General features: G+C 39.6%; 1 protein-coding gene across 1 annotated transcript; it reads left to right on the top strand.

The window, feature by feature from the left end:
* Nucleotides 1-6,101: 6,101 nt before the first annotated feature.
* LOC130921464 (gastrula zinc finger protein XlCGF57.1-like) lies at nt 6,102-16,882 on the top strand. The gene is made up of 2 exons (XM_057845408.1): nt 6,102-7,222; nt 14,940-16,882. The coding sequence occupies exons 1-2, from the start codon at nt 6,830-6,832 to the stop codon at nt 16,137-16,139; spliced, it is 1,593 nt and encodes a 530-aa protein (XP_057701391.1). The 5' UTR covers nt 6,102-6,829; the 3' UTR covers nt 16,140-16,882.
* The last annotated feature ends 41 nt before the right edge of the window (nt 16,883-16,923 follow it).

The raw sequence follows: 16,923 nt of genomic DNA, 5'->3' as shown, positions 1-16,923 counted from the left end.
GAGAGTCACTTATTGACAACGCCAATGTGAAGTCTGTTTGATTTTTGGAATTTAGTTTATATTGCCATTGTATTCATTTCTCAATTCATTTATAGCATACAAATGAAGAAATACACAAACGTAGGTTATTTTTTAAAGAAAATGTTGAAACATATATATTTCATTTATTTAAAGGGTATGACAACACCTGGGGAAATGCTAATATTCCATCATTTATCCATCAACGCATGCCTTTTGAATTCATGTCATGCCACTTCGTGTTATTACACACATCGCAACACCAAGAAAATGAGAGAAATTAGGTCGATTGTCAAGCTAAAAGGACCCACCCCCGAGATGCCGGAAATCTAGCATACTATTGTGTGCGTGATGTCACTTTCGGGAAACAGCCGGCTCAGTGCTTAGTACTGAATGGCGGCGATGATGGCGGACAATTTTGTTTCTATTTGCAGCGACGAATCCGACGAAACGAACATTCTTCTAATGGTGACGAGGAGAGTTATGAACCTTTCTTTGGTGTTTTGGGTTATCAATTTGAGCCCAAACGAAAGCCAATGCAGCCTAATGAAAGGATCATTGAGGGGAGCAATCACACTGATGAAACCCCGACAACAGTTCGTGTGGGAAACACCAAATGGTATGTTTTGCATTTCTTTTTGTGAAGCTGATACACCGTGACCGCAAAATAAAGTAATGTATAGAATAATTATCATTTAATATGCTATCATCGGTTTCGCTCTGCCAACCGACACAAATATGAATGGGATTAGAGCAGGGGTCCCCAACCTTTTTTGCACCATGGACCGGTGTGATTTGGGTCTTTTTTTCACGGACCGGTGTCCCTCTTTTATACAGTATTCAGTTAGACTCTCAATGTTATCCAATGGTGCTGAAAAAAACTATTTACATCACAAACATACATGTGCAACACGGAAATGGCGTAAATTAACGCTTAAAGACACGGCGAAGTCGTTAAGTGAGAGGGCTACTTGCAGTTGTTGTGTGCGCCAAACATGGCAAACGTAAGTTAATATTCCTTTCTTCAAAGAAAGTTTGTAGTGTGTACTTTGGAATCGCTGCATTCGCGGTCCTTTTTAACATTACGCGCATGCCAACTTTGTCAGAACACCGGCAATGTGCGGCAGAAAAATACAGCAAATATAAAATAGCATTTGTTTTTAGCCCCGTCGTGTTAAGTGCAGGGAAAAAATACAACTCACCCGCTGAATCAGTGGGAGGGCTGAGTTTGTTTCGTTGAGACGAGATGGGAGAGTGAGAGAAGCTAGCATCAAGCTAGCGATGTAGGAAATTGTAGCACAGTTTTCAGCGCGCTCCAAGCGATGTCGGGATATTCCGAAATGACTTAAATCCAGAACTTCGGTAGAGTTGTTGTCTCAAATATACATTTAAGTCGCCGTGATTTGCTATCTTTACACGCTGATATTCCTGTTCCACAGACATGCTCGAATCACTCGATTTATTCACATACGGGTCACGAATTCACTCCTTCGAAGTTCGTGGGTCTTTAGTGATTGGGAAGTAGCATAAATTTTGTTTTCATTGAGGTTGTAGGCACATCTTCTGGCTCGTCAGGTTCCCGTTTTCCTGTAAAATTGCAAAATTAGCCCTCTTAGCACTGACGAACTTTACTCATTGTCTGCGTAGTCCAGCTCTTTTTCTCGCGTTCGGGAACTCATGGGTACTACATTGCGACAAATGGCTATTTGTAAACCACATAGCATGACAGGTTTCGATAATTGCTCATTAATGTGATTGATTTTTTTTTGTTAACTTTATCAATATTTGTTATCTTGGCACATAACGGTTCTATTGATGTCTCACACCCAGTGGCGCCACCAGGGGGTGGCCACGGCCACCCCTATAAATTGGTTGGCCTCCCCACTGGCCACCCCGCTTGCCAGTATATCGTTAGATTGTTGTAGCATCAATTATGGATTTCATCCCAAATGAATGCATTTATTTTGTTTTGTTAAATGTAGGGCTTTCAAATTTATCGCTTTAACGGGCGGTAAATTTTTTTTTTTTTAATTAATCACGTGAAAATATTTATCACAATTAACGCATTCGCGGTACGACTCATTCACGCATTGCTGCAAACAGCCTACACTGGCGCCGTTTTACTTACATACAGAGATAAGAGGCAGTGTCACGTGAGTGGAGTAGATACAAGCATTCATTGGGGCCATGCTTTTAATTGGCAAAAACTTTGTCATCCCTCCCACAGCAACTATATATATTGTAGGAAGCGACGTGGGGAAGAATGACAGGAGTTGATCTTTTTCTTAACACCCTGTAGTGTACCCAACGCAGAGAAGATATAGCATTTGCAGCCACCACACACAGTCATGGTTGCACCACTTCCCATCATGCATTTGGGCAGAACAGTTAAGTCGCTACAGTATCAGTTACTGAAAGCTCAACAAATACACTAGCTGGCAATATTTAGTCACAATATACAAACCCACATTTATCCTTTAAAAATTACAAGTCTTTCTATCCGTGGATCCCTTTCACAGAAAGAATGTTAATAATGTTAATGCCATCTTGTGGATTTATTGTTATAATAAATACAGTACTTATGTACAGTATGTTGAATGTATATATCCATCTTGTCTTATCTTTCCATTCCGACAATAATTTACAGAAAAATATGGCATATTTTAGAGATGGTTTGAATTGCGATTAATTACTATTAATTAATTTTTAAGCTGTGATTAACTCGATTAAAAATCTTAATCGTTTGACAGCCCTAGTTAAATGTACACCTTATGCCTAATATATGGCGGAAAACACAGACAAGACTGAAAAAGCAGTTTCTGCTCTTGCACTCCTCTTTAAAAGAAACTGCTGTATTTGAAGCCAAAACAACTGTTGTGTTTGATAGAACAACATGTCTATATGCTGCCATAGCAGATTCATGGCTCATGAAGCCCCAAACTATTTTTAATTTGTCTGTTTTACCCTGAAAACTCCCGTTTACAGACGTCCCGCAACCCAGCCGTAAAACAAAGGTAATTAATTATATTTATTATTCAAAATGTCTGTCGTTTTTAGCATATAATCATTAATTAATGTCTCATATTTCGTTAAAAAAAAAAAAACGACTTTAAAAAATTATTCACTCGCATATTTTAAACTTTTAAACAAATTATGTCACAATGAAAAAAATTACGTCTGTAAAAAAGTCACGGATATCTACCTCATAAGTATCGCTTAATTGTATTTTTTTTGTTACTGTCGCATTTTCTCCGATATTTTAGATGATAAATAATCGACCCAAACAAACAAAAAATTTTTAAAAAAAGTTTAAAAGGGTAATTATATGAAAAAGAAACTCGACCACTCCTTGATGTCTGCAATTTCTGCATCGCGACCCCTGTTAAATTACCATGTTTCACCCATAAAATCTCCCAAAAATCCAGCTGTGGCCATTCACAGCTGTGTCTTGACACCCAGTGATACATGCTACATGGAGTTTTTGGATCAAAACAAGGTAAGCAGTCGATAATATCTCATTCAAGTCATGGCGTCTGTAACTCTGCTCTGGCGTGCTCTCGCCTCCAGATGGGGTTTTGCTGTTTAAAAAACGTTTTTTTTTAAATGCCCTCCAGTTCAAACTTTTTATTCCCCCAGGAAATTGAGATTTTAACCTTTCCAATGATGTATCGCACATGCATATCGGACAATTTTGAAAGTTGGCTAAATTGGGGTTCTCAGAGCGGAACTTCAAGTCACCTGAGTGTTTTCCGCCATATATATAACACAATAAAGCAGAATTGTTGTGGAACTCAAAATGTTGACTGGACAGTTATGGACTATGCACATTAAATCATTAGTAATATCAAATATTACACAATACACCAAAGTATATCAGTAGCTGTGTCCTTAAGTCTTTCTGATAGTTTTCCCCTGACCTTTTTACTGCAATAATATAATGAAAACCTGAAATTATGGCTTTTAGTTTTGGCCACCCTAAGATTTTAAGAGGCCCCATCTGGCCACCCCTATGAAAAAATTCTGGAGGCGCCACTGCTCACACCCCCTTTGCGTTTTCATACCCTTTAAAGTGCCTGTGACACGAAAAAGCATGTTTATTTCATAATACACGCGGTATTTTATGCCCCTGAATGATATGGATTGCTTGGATGTGTGTGGAAGCGATCGCTATATTTATTTAGTTTTTTGAATCCCGCGCCATGAAAATGAGTGACTTCCGGCTTCGGTCTCTCATTGAGGAGGAGGGCGCTGTGACGTGTACGGTAGAAGACGTTCTCTTCACTATACAGGGTACTGTTGTGTATGAGGACGAAGGATTCAGCTGATTTTGCAGATTAATACTTTTATTTTTTGCATCACGCCAGCCAAACGGCTGCAGAAAAATCATTCTGTATGCGGGAGAGGCGTATGCGCCTTTTTGGAGTTTCAAAAGGTTCCCATTCACCGTGGATATTTACTGTAGGACCATTGGACTTACAAAGAAGTGAGTAAACATCTTGTTTTGTATTATGTCAAATACGAATACAGTGATTACAAAGTAAACACTATACAATTCCTTTAAATAAAGGACTAATTACGTTTGATCATTGATAGGCATGTAAAAAGCTATCCTCACGCTCATTAGCAGTTAGCACGTTAGCTCCACAACAACTCCAGCCACCCTCCTCCAGGGAACGAACTGTAAATTGTTCTCCGCCGGGCGGTTTGCCGATCCGCAAAGAAACTCGACAACCGGGTCGTCATGTCAAATAATCCAGGCTAGTTATGTGTGATTTTCCACTTCGAAGACTTTGAAACGTCCCTCGGTTCGGGTTAGCATGTCGGCTAGCTGTCACTCCTTCTGGTCTGTTTACATCCCCCTAGCCGGGGAAGGGAAATTACATATGTCCGATTTAGGTGTCATAAAATATCGTTCGGGAGGTGTGACAGTAAAGGTGAAGTCGACTGTTTTGACCATTATGGAGTAATTTTGCCATGTCGTCTTGAATAAATGGATTTTTATTATTTTATATTCCATTTAGCACAAGATTGTTATTTGTCATGACCATGCCATTTATTTAGCAATTGGGGAAAGTACTTGGGTAAAAAGAATATCCTGTAAAAATATTGAAGTAAAGAGACAGAAACAATGACATTTTGCCGCTCTCTTCGTCGGGTTTTCCTCATTGTGAAAAGTTCCCCCTCGACGGGCTGACTGGTCCTTCTCAAGCCATTTATATAGCTATTGGGGAAAAATACTTGGATAAAAAGAATATCCTGTAAAAATATTGGGAGTAGAGAGACTGAAACAATGACATTTTGCGGCTCTCTTCGTCGCGTTTTCCTCGTTCTGAACAATTCCCCCTCAATGGGCTGAATAGTAAAACCGATGAGCCCAGTCTACCGCTGACGTCATCCACCTGTTGGGGACGCTAAAGCCCTATAATGGTAGGCGTGGCTAACCGGCAGATTAAAAGACTAATTTCTCGTCATCTGCGCTTTGCTAAATTGTTGTATATAGTCGAATCGTCTCAAAATATGATTCAAATTCACATAATAATGCCATTTAAGACTTTTTTTCTGGTGTCGTATGCTCTTTAAGTCAAGTGACACAACCTGCTTTGAGTGGAGGCTTCTTTCCAACAGTGACCTCTCCTGGCAGTTCTTTGCGTCTCTATGTAATTTTTCCTTGCACTCTTTTTTTTCGTATTTTTTGTTTTGGAATAATTAGTGCTCCTGGCTAAAGAGTAAAGCTAAACCAAGTGAGACTGAGAATCTTCAATGCTTTAAAATGAAGCGAGTTCATTGTTACGTTCCTTGATGGACGTGCAGCGGAAGCAGTATAGGCTACAGTAAGTTGTATAAAGACCAAACTTTCAAAGTAATGTAGATTTACAAATGAAGTTCTGATCCTTCAAAATTGAGTCATTGATCGTTATGGATCAAATTTGGATTTCTTTACTATATTTACTGAATAGTTTTGGAGTTGGGTAATTTGAAGTGGTTTTTGTTCCAAACGCTTCCACATATTATATTGAAGTTTCGGCGCCTGATCATTTCCACTTCTGGTTGCCTTGACGCAACTTCCGTGTGCCCTCGCCACACTCGCAGTTCTTTCGTAGTCCCTTGTCCAAACGAGCTCATTCAAAGCATTCTCATCGGGAAAGTACCCAAGTAAGAATTTACTGGACTAAAACGTCCAATCTGAAGGCTAAGTGGAAGTCGTCTGGCATTATGTAAGAGCTTCCCAGGCTTGCAAAACTTTTTTTTTTTTTTTTTTTTAATTATTTTTAGTTTAGGTCGCTAGCCAAGACACTTAGCCACATTTCGATTTGTTTGGCTTAACGCCACATCTGATTTGTACATTTAATTGTATAAGACGCGTTTCGACTTGTCTTAAAGATGCTACAAAATATTACTGAGTGAAGGCTAATTGTGGCGTTTTCGTACGCTTGTAATCAAACTAGAATATAGGGCACTGCGAGACTTTCATAGCGTTGCTCCACAACAACGACCGTTTTTTTTAAATCATGTCTCCATTCCATTCTCACAACCACACACAAACCGGCGTGCGCGCATGCGCACAATATGTCAGGCATAGGTTTGGCATGTATATTTCACTTTACTTGACACCAAGAGCGTTGGTTTGGTCTCAATTTTGGTAGGGATGATAGAGCAGCATAACCAGCATGTACACTTTTTGCTGGGGATGGGACATTAATAAGAGCAAACAGATTGGGTGAACGGGGGTCAGGGGTGCATTTCTCACAAATATGCTTATATACTTACACTCTGCAAAATTATAACTTCTTAATCTGCTAACATCACTAAAATGGTTCAAAACTGCTGCGCTATGTGGTGTACAAATAGCTATTTATCGAAATATAGTATCCATGAGTTCCCGAGCGCAAAAAAAAAAGATGGACTACGCAGACAATGGGTAAAGTTCGTCCGTGCAAAGAGGGCTAATTTTCCAGACCCAGCCTCCGGCACGGTTTTGTGTGGTGCGCATTTTCAACCTGAAAGCTTCTCGAACTATGGACAAGTGAAATTGGGTTTTGCCAAAAGATTGCTGCTCAAAGCAGATGCGGTGCCCACCATACACGCGCAGCCACCTAAATGTCCCAAGGCACGAAGAAAGAAGAAGAAGACTCCCACTGATGAGACCACCTCACCATCCCAGGCAACGCAAACGAGGGTAGTTGCTAAGCTGGAATTGGCCAGAGTGAGTACTCTTCTATAATAAAAAAAATATCACGCATTGGATACAGGACTGGACACATGTATAAATTATCGCTCGTAAAATATATAGAACAAATCCTCTAATCCCATTCATATTTGTGTCCGTTGGCAGAGCGAAAAGCTATGATAGCGCAATAAATGATAATTATTCTATACATTATTTTGCGGTCATGGTGTATCAGCTTCACAAAAAGAAATGCAAAACAAACCATTCGGTGTTTCCGACACGATCTGCTGCCGATGTTTCATCAGTGTCGTTGCTCCCTTCAATGACCGTTTCATTACGCTGCATTGGCGTTCGTTTGGGCTCAAATTGGTAACCTAAAACATCAATTAAAGCTTCGTAACTCTCCTCGTCACCATTAGATGAACATTCGTTACGTCCTACGTCGGATTCGTCGCTGGAACTAGAAACGAAATTGTCTGCCATCATCGCCGCCACTCAGTATTAAAGCACTGAGCCTTTTTCTTGTTGAAGAAACACCCCTCACTGTCAATTCTGAATTCTCTTTTATTGACAACGAGGGGTGTTTCTTCATGAGGGAACCTGGAATATGTGCTGAGCTGGACGAACACAAGGCATCAGCATAAACAGCTCAAAACACCCCTAATTCTCCCCTCACTAGAAAGAATTATATTGATGCAGACAGGCGCTGCCCCCCGAGTGGCCGGGTGCACTCTCTTCACTTGTAATGACGTCACACACACAATCTGCCAGATCTTGGGCGCCGGTCGTTTTAGTTTGACAATCGATCCAAATTTCTCTCATTTTCTTGTGTGTAATTACACGAAGTGGCATGATATGAATACAAAAGGCATGCGTTTATGGATAAATGATGGAATATTAACATTTCCCCAGGGGTTGACATACCCTTAAAGTGAGTAAAATTTTCTTGAAGCATTGGCACATTATTTCACTTATTTCTACGAGATTTACACTGAAAACAAAGAAATTTAAGTAGTTTTAAGTAGAGATGTGTTTTTGCAGTGCATATCTGTTGGTTCAGGTGATACATCGTTCGATTCAAACCGTTGTTTTCAAAAACTACAAAAGAAACATTTTGAAAACTTCCAGAATAAATGATTTAATTAGCTAATTTAAATTGCAATATTTGAACACAACTTCAATGATATTAACATACACAATAAATACAAACCTGTTAATATTCTCTTAACGATCCAGGAATGCAAAAAATAAACATTTGTCTTCAGACCACTCAACATTGTCTGTTTAAATAAAGAAATGAAGTATAACTGAAAAAAAAACATTTTAATTAGGGAATAACAAAAATAAACTAGGCCTGCAAGCAGGACTGAACGGGCCCTCGCAATCCAGCGCAACTCGGACGTCACGCAACTCGGACAGTGTGCAGGTCAGGGTGGTGGCAGATCGTCCTCTCTAATCATTTCATTAGAACCTAACATACTTGAAAGATGCCTCTTTACATTCACACACCTAAGAGATAAAAACCCCTGTTTGATAGAGTACTACAAAAAAGGAGCGAATAAAGGGTCGTCACGGCAACAGACAGAGACATGTGGACATGGGCCGTAAAATAAGTATTTCAAAAGGTCTTGAAACTAAAATGACCAACCTGAAAAGAACTGGACAGATATTAGAAAAATGAGTGACTTTCTATTGCCACTAGTTGGCGCTATAGGGTTGATGTAAATGACCCCTACAGGACCCTTCAAAGTATGAGTCAACAAGCACGAGATGTTTGGCGCAGATATGTTGTAGAAGTTATGACTGTTCAAAACTTGTGGTGAGACGAAATGGCTTCAGTCATTTTCACTTCTCCTGTTGGACTCTTCTGCTTCAACCAAACCTCAGTATTTTTCATCAGGCACCTGAACACATGTCTTATGGCTCTCCTGATGCAGGTTTCAGGTGAATATATTTTTTTCCTTGGAAGAGGAGCCTGTTTAGTAAAAAAAAAGGCATTTACTGTTCCCACTAGGGGGCGCTAGGCCTAATAGGTAATGTTTCAATGCACTCGTGTTAAGGGTGGGATCCCGCACATACATGCCAGATATGAAAAAGATTGAACGTTGTGTCAAGGAGCTATTAATCATTTACTGAATGTCATTTTGCTGAAAAAATGGCCGACTTTGGCACCACGCCAAGGTCAAACCCATGAATGAAAATGCACCATTTCGAAAATTTTCGATCTCCTATGTCTCCTGAATAGTCTAACCTATTTTGAAGATGATCAAACTAATTCCCTTGGTGCGATGGTCTCAAATGTGCACACTGTAAATCGATAATAATTTCACATTCAATCCAAAATACCAGATTTCCTGTTGGGTTTGGAATATGTGTGCAAGAGACTTTTTGGAGCAGTTTTGTACAAGGTATTGACTCTCAGAATTTCATCCCTCTACGTTAAAAAAACCTAATAGGAAACGCCTTTTTGAAAAATTCAAGGGGGCGCCACTGAGCCCTTTTGTTACATTTTTTGGTAACGTCGCAAGATTATCGAAATCCACGCAAAGCCGCATGTATGTGCAAAATTTGGTGAGTTTTCGTGCATGTTCAGGCCTCCAATTGTAAACTGTACTACAAATGGATAAAAATTTCACATTCGATCCAAAATACCCGATTTTCTGTTGGATTTGGAAAATGGGTGCATAAGACTTTTTGGAACAGTTTTGCATAAGGTATGGACTCCCCAAATTTCATTGCTCTACGTTGAAAAAACCCAATAGGAAAGGCCTTTTTTAAAACTCCTCTCTGTCGCCACTAGTTGGCACTGTAGAGTTGATGCAAATGACCCCTATGAGACCCTTCAGGGTATGACTCTCAACAAGCACGGGAAGTTTGGCGAAGATATGTTGTATATCTGCTGAGTTATGACTGTTCAAAGTGTTTTGCGAGACAAATTGTTGACGGTCATTTTCACTTTCCTGTTTGGACCCCTCTGCTTCAACGAAACCTCAATATTTTTCATCAGGCACCTGAACACAGGTCTTAAGGCTCCCCTGATGCAGGTTTGAGGTGAACAGATTTTTTTCCCTTGGAGGAGGAACCTGTCTCGTAAAAAAAGGCATTTCCTGTTCTCACTAGGGGGCACTAGGCCTAATGGGTAATATTTCAATGCACTCGTGTTAAGGGTGGGATACCGCACATACATGCCAGATATGAAAAAGATTGAACGTTGTGTCAAGGAACTATTAGTCATTTACTGAATTTGTCATTTTGCCGAAAAAAGGGCCAACTTTGGCACCACGCCCAGGTCAGACCCGTGAATGAAAACTCACCATTTTAAAAACTTAAGATCTCATTTGTCTCCTGAACAATCTCACCAAATTTGAAGATGATCCAACTAACTCCCTCGACGAAAAGGTCTCAAATGTGCACCCTGTAAATCGATTAAAATTTCATATTCAAATTAAAATTTCAAGGGGGCGCCACTGAGCCATTTTGTTACATTGTTTTGCAACGTTTTTCAACGTTGCAAAATTATCAAAATTTACAATTTTCTGCACGTATGTGCAAATTTTGGTGACTTTTCGTGCATGTTCAGGCTTCCAGATTGGCCGTTTTCATTTGCCCTGGAAAATAAAAATAAAAATAATAATAATAATCCTTTTCAAAACAGTAGGGCCTTTGCACGCCTAGTGCTCGGGCCCTAAAAATAATAATAATAATCCTTTGCAAAACAATAGGGCCTTAGCACGCTTAGTGCTCGGGCCCTAACTAGGCCTGCAAGCAGGACTGAACGGGCATCGCAGTTTGCCGCAACTCGGACGTCACACAAACTCGACGGCACGCAGGTGAGGATTGTGGCAGATCGTCCCCAGCTCATCACCTCATGAGAACCTAACTGCTTGAGACTCGTCTTTTTTTGGATGGGGATTGAAAATTCAATCACACACCTAGGAGAAAAAAACAATTGAAGAGGGTCCTACAAAAAAGGAGGCGCTACTGAGCTGTGCAGCCATGTCCATATTCAAAACCAAAATGTATTCGCTCGGTGTTGAAAAAATCTAATAGGAGAGGCCTTTTTGAAAAATTCAAGAGGGCGTCACTGAGCCATTTTGTTAAGTTTTTTGAGAGGTAGCAAAATTCTCGAAATTTATGCCAAGCTGCATGTATGTGCAAATTTTGGTGATTTTCGAGCTTGTTAAAGCCTCAAATTCTGCTGCCACTAGTTGGCGCTACAGAGTTGATGCAAACGACCCATACAGGAGCCTTCAGGGTAAGACTCTGACCACGCACGGGAAGTTTGGCGCAGATATCTTGTATATCTGCTGAGTTATGACTGTTCAAAATGTGTGGAGAGACAAAAGGGTGACAATCATTTTCAATTTGCTGTTGGACCCTTCTGCTTCAACCAAACCTCAATATTTTTCATCAGGCACCTGAACACATGTCTTAAGGCTCCCTTGGTGCAGGTTTGAAGTTAAAAGATTTTTTTCCCTTAGGGTAAGAGCCTGTCTCGTAAAAAATGGCATTTCTTGTTCCCACTAGGGGGCACCAGGCCTAATGGGTAGTATTTCAATGCAGTCTTGTTCAGGCTGGGATCCCTCACATACATGCCAGATATGAAAAAGATTGAACGTTGCGTGAGGGAGTTATTAGTCATTTTCTGAATTTGGTGTTTTGCCAAAAAAAATGGCCAACTTTGAAACCCCGCCCAGGTCAGGCCCCTGAATGAAACCTCACCATTTTGGGTACTTAAGATCTCTTATGTCTGCTGAACAGTCTCACCAATTTTGAAGACACTCCAACTAACTCCCTCGGCGACAGGTCTCCAATGTGCACCCTGTAAATCGATTAAAATTTCAAATTCGATAGAAAAATATCCGATTTCCTCTTGGGTTTGGAATATGGGTGCAAGAGACTTTTTATGAGCAGTTTTGCACAAGGTATCGACTCGCCGAATTTCATTGTTGTACCTTGAAAACACCTAAATGGAGAGGCCTTTTTAAAAATTTCAAGGGGGCGCCACTGAGCCATTTTGTCAAATTTTTTCGCAACGTTGCAAAATTATGAAATTTTTCGCAAAGCCGCATGCATGTGCAAATTTTGGTGAGTTTTCGTGCATGTTCAGGCCTTCAAATTGAGCATTTTCATTTGCCATGAAGAAACAATAATAATCCTTTGCATTACAATAGAGCTCTCGCACGCTTAGTGCTTGGGCCCTAATAAAAATGGAGCCTTGCTTCAGGCAAAACTCCTTTTGTTCACAAGCACAGGCAAACTCAACTAAAAATTAAAAGCTTCTTTGGGCTGCTTTAAAATCACATAAATGAAATAAAAATTAGGGAGAAAGGGGTAAACATCGGTTCACTACATTTCTCACAAATGAATTAACGCCAACAGGAGAAAACATACAGGAGGATTTTCCTCTCAAAGCAGCCTCCTACTCTGGTTTGCGAGATTCACACAGATTAATGTTATGATAACTCAGATGCATGTCGGACTTTCAGTGGCAGAATTAGTGGTATGTTCCCCACTTCCACAACATTGATGTCTTTTTACATTACTTACAGTGGCTGCTGCTAGCGAAAAAAACCTAATATTCCTCGTCTTCAGGGAGTGGTGTGTGTTGTATTTGTGATATTTTGTATCGGGGCTCTAATTGGGTGGGGCGGCAGGGGGTTAACTCATCAGCCAATCAAACGTGTGTTTGAGGGGGAAAAAAAGGACTGCCACATTCAGAAAGTGAAAAGGTCAATGTAAGTCTGAACATAATGAACATATTTCACTCGATAATGGTTGTCAATTGTATCCTTACAACATATGGGACAACAATATAAGTGACCTATATAAATGAAGTCATTATATAATGCAAATAAGGTTGCTTAAAAGTTGGAAGGAACAATTTGAGCATCCTGAAAAGTTGGTAGTGTTATGTCCCTACCGTCTCTATGTAAACCTATGCCCTTGCTTAACACCAACACAATCCCAAACATCAAATCAAAGCCGGAGCCGTGTAGAAAGAGAGTTGCGACACTCTCTGTCCTCGCCGTGGGTGGTCGCGTGGTACATGTAGGCATAAGTAGTTCCAAGCACAAGCAGCGTTGTAATGGTTTTCTAAGGACTTGACAGCGGTGATTGTGACATTCATGGGAAAATCGATAAAATCACGTTACTCAGTTCTTGTTTGATTATGTCATCGTATAGACTTCATAATACTTGACAGGACACGGGAAAATGGGGCCGATCCCTATTTTCAAAAACTTCAAATTCAGATATTTTTAAAATCGAAACTGCTACCGACCTAAAACCAAAACAGGCACTTACCTTAGCCATATATGAGTCTCCATGAGCAGAGGCATCAAAAAATTCAAAGTCGTTCCCTTATATAAAAAAAGAATCGGGATTTTATAAGTATAACAAAACTTAAAATGGCTATAAAATCAGATTTTACACGAGATGCGCAAAAATCACCAAATGCAGAGATAATCACCTCTTTTTCAGGATTAATCGCCATTTTTAACATATATAGGTTTTTGACCAAAATAGCAACTTATCATTTTTTTTATTTACTGCAAGTTTTCAAAAAATAAATCACTCAGTTTGACGTCAGAAACTTAATACTTGAGGAAAACATGCAGAATTAATTATAAATAAAATGAAAATAGATTATTAATAAATTCTAAATACAGTCACAAATTATTATAGAATAGAATAGCCTTATCATTATACAGTTATACAATTGAATTGTGGAGCATCACTCTACAGTTCAGGCTAAGTTAAAATCTCAAAAGTGCCGTGCAAAAATGTTCCAAAACTACTTTCTGTACAGTATATTTAACTGTAAAAAAGGTTCTCAATATCTATACTTACTCAGTGTGAAACTTGAACCTGTTTAGATGAACATAAAGCCGATATGCTGGCAGGAATCTTCGTCAACAGCTCTCAGTCTCTCTCTGTTTTTATATTTTTTTTAGCAGTTGCCAGTTAGGCTTGAAAGCTCAGAATTATCAGACAGAGGGACTTTAGCAATGTGTTTAACCACATCAGGGCCGAGCATCTCGCAGAGAATGGCTTTGCAGGCAGGTAGTATTAATGTCTCTGTCACGGTGTTGGACTTTTTGGATTTAGCAACAAGGTAACTGGCTTTGACGGCTTTCTCATTTACCTTTGTAGTTCCCCCAAAAAATGTTGCCTGTTTCTCTGTGTTTTCACAAAGGTGAACAAAATAGTCCATTGATTTGTTATGAAGCGATGGCAACTGCTCGTGCCGCGTTCAAGAAATGCTCGGATTTCTAGCTGTCAGCTACCTTGCTGTCCTAGACAATGTCTTGGAATAAAACACTAGGGGACGATTGACAGTCGCCACATACGGCTAACATGGAAAGGACACTTGACGAGTCTAATCAAATGTTGTAGAGTAGGTACTGTAGACGTGCTGGGGTCCACATTGTCGCGGACAGCAAGCTGACTAATGGCCAGAAATCTTAGCAGTTATTGAACGCGACACGAGCAATACCTCGCTATTATGCACACAACCGCAATCTTTTACCTCTGCCTTTCTTCCTACTGCAACTCCGCCCCACGACGTAATAATTTAAAAAAAAAAAAAAAAACAGCAATATTGGATAAATTCTCGCGGCACACCTGGCGATCTCTCACAGCACTATAGTCGCTGCCGCTGCACAGTGGTTGAAAAACACTGAATCAGATGAGTAACAAAAATAAGCTCGACTTAGGCAAATCACATGATTTTTTTTTTCTTCCCACCCAGTGTCCTACAGACGTCACTACAGAAGATCTTCACCCAAAGAAACACGATCCCCTCCACTTTAAACAGGAGTGGGAGATGCCGTACATCAAACAGGAATCGGAGCCAGTCATTCCCTACATTAAAGAAGAGGAACAGGAAGAGGAACTCCCCAAGTGTACAGTGACCTTCCATGTGAAGAGTGAAGAAAATGAAGGTCCAAGTGAAGAGGGCGAAGCAGCGAAACCTTCGATCGACAGCTCATTTCTGCACCCGACAACAAAAGAAGAGGAACGATCTCAACCGGACAGCCTCTTAGCTCCGCTCTCGGACAGCGACGACGTAACGTCACACTCCTCTGACTTTAACACTGATGATGATGAGGACCAAAATGCTTGGAAATCCTTAAACAAGTCATCATTGAAAAGAAGTGCAAAAGAATGTACGGGCGGGAAACCGTTTGCCTGCACACTTTACGACAAAGGATTTTCTCGAAAGACTGATTTAGAAATGCATAAGCGTACACACACTGGAGAAAAGCCTTTTGTCTGCACATGTTGTGGTAAAAGATTCGGCCAGAAGGGAAATTTAATCCAACATACAGGCACACACAGTGGAGAGAAGCCTTACGCCTGCACTTTTTGCAACAAAGGATTTTCTCGGAAGACTCATTTAGAATTGCATAAGCGTACACACACAGGTGAAAAGCCTTTTGTCTGCACATCTTGTGGTAAAAGATTCAACGACAAAGCAAATTTAAACAGACATGCAAAAACACATTCTGGAGAGAAGCCTTTCGCCTGCACTTTTTGCAACAAAAGATTTTCTATGAAGACTAATAGAGAAAAGCATATGCGTACTCACACTGGAGAAAAGCCTTTTGTCTGCACATCTTGTGGTAAAAGATTCAACGACAAGGGAAATTTAAACAGACATGCAAAAAAACATTCTGGAGAGAAGAAGCCTTTCGGCTGCACTTTTTGCAACAAAGGATTTTCTCGGAAGAGTCGGTTAGAAATGCACAAGCGTACACACACTGGTGAAAAGCCTTTTGTCTGCACATGGTGTGGTAAAACATTCAGTGACAAGGGAAATTTGAACCAACACACAAGAACACACAGTGGAGAGAAGCTTTTCACCTGCTCAGTTTGTCGAAAAAGATTCCGTCAGAAAGGAGCTTTAAGCAGACATGCAAGAACACACATTGGAGAGAAATCTTTTTAATGCTCTCTTTTCGGTAAAAGAGTCACTCGGAAGGGACATTTAGTAAAAACCTTCGAATTGCAATGTGTAGCAAGATACGGTATGCAAATTCCTGCCACACATTTACAGTGGAAAAAGCTTTTCAATTTTCTTTGTCAGTTTCCCTTGAGTGTCTTTTAAAAAAAAAAAAAAAGTGGTGAAATGATTTTGCAGGACCTGGTCTTTTTCACAACTTTCCAATATTCTTTTTATTTTTATTTTTTTATTTTTTTAATTAAATCAATTGGGTTTAGTTTTGGTTACTTTATATCAAACCGAATGTCAGAATATTATATCTTCTGTTTTATATTATGAGTTTTCTGCTACTTTGTTTTACACATATTTGACTTTTGTCTCCTCCATTTGTTGCATTTGTAAACTGTTGAAAAGTGACCTCGAGTGTCTTGAAAGGTGGTTTGAAATAAAACTTATTGAACTGTAACTGGCAAGTATAACTTTATTAACATTGTTTTGTTTGTAACAGAGAAGACTTGACGTGCATCAATTTGCCTGAATTAAAAAAAAAAAAAAGTCACATCCAAACTGTAAAAAATACACTCAAGGTACATTTTTGACCATTTGATACAGAAAATATAATAAAATCAGTAAATAGTAACAAATTAAAATTGATTAGAAACATTCATTCATGAGGACAATATGCCAAAAAATTTTACCGAGAAAAAAAAAACCGAATTAAAAAAAAAAAAAAAAGTGTCCTTGGACAGGACAGTTTTTATTTTTGCTGCTCACAGTATTTACCTCCTTT

Source organism: Corythoichthys intestinalis, chromosome 1, assembly GCF_030265065.1.
Source record: "Corythoichthys intestinalis isolate RoL2023-P3 chromosome 1, ASM3026506v1, whole genome shotgun sequence".
In the NCBI taxonomy this organism is placed as follows: domain Eukaryota; kingdom Metazoa; phylum Chordata; class Actinopteri; order Syngnathiformes; family Syngnathidae; genus Corythoichthys; species Corythoichthys intestinalis.
Note: the sequence above shows the minus strand (reverse complement) of the source record. Positions and strands in the feature narration are given on the sequence as shown.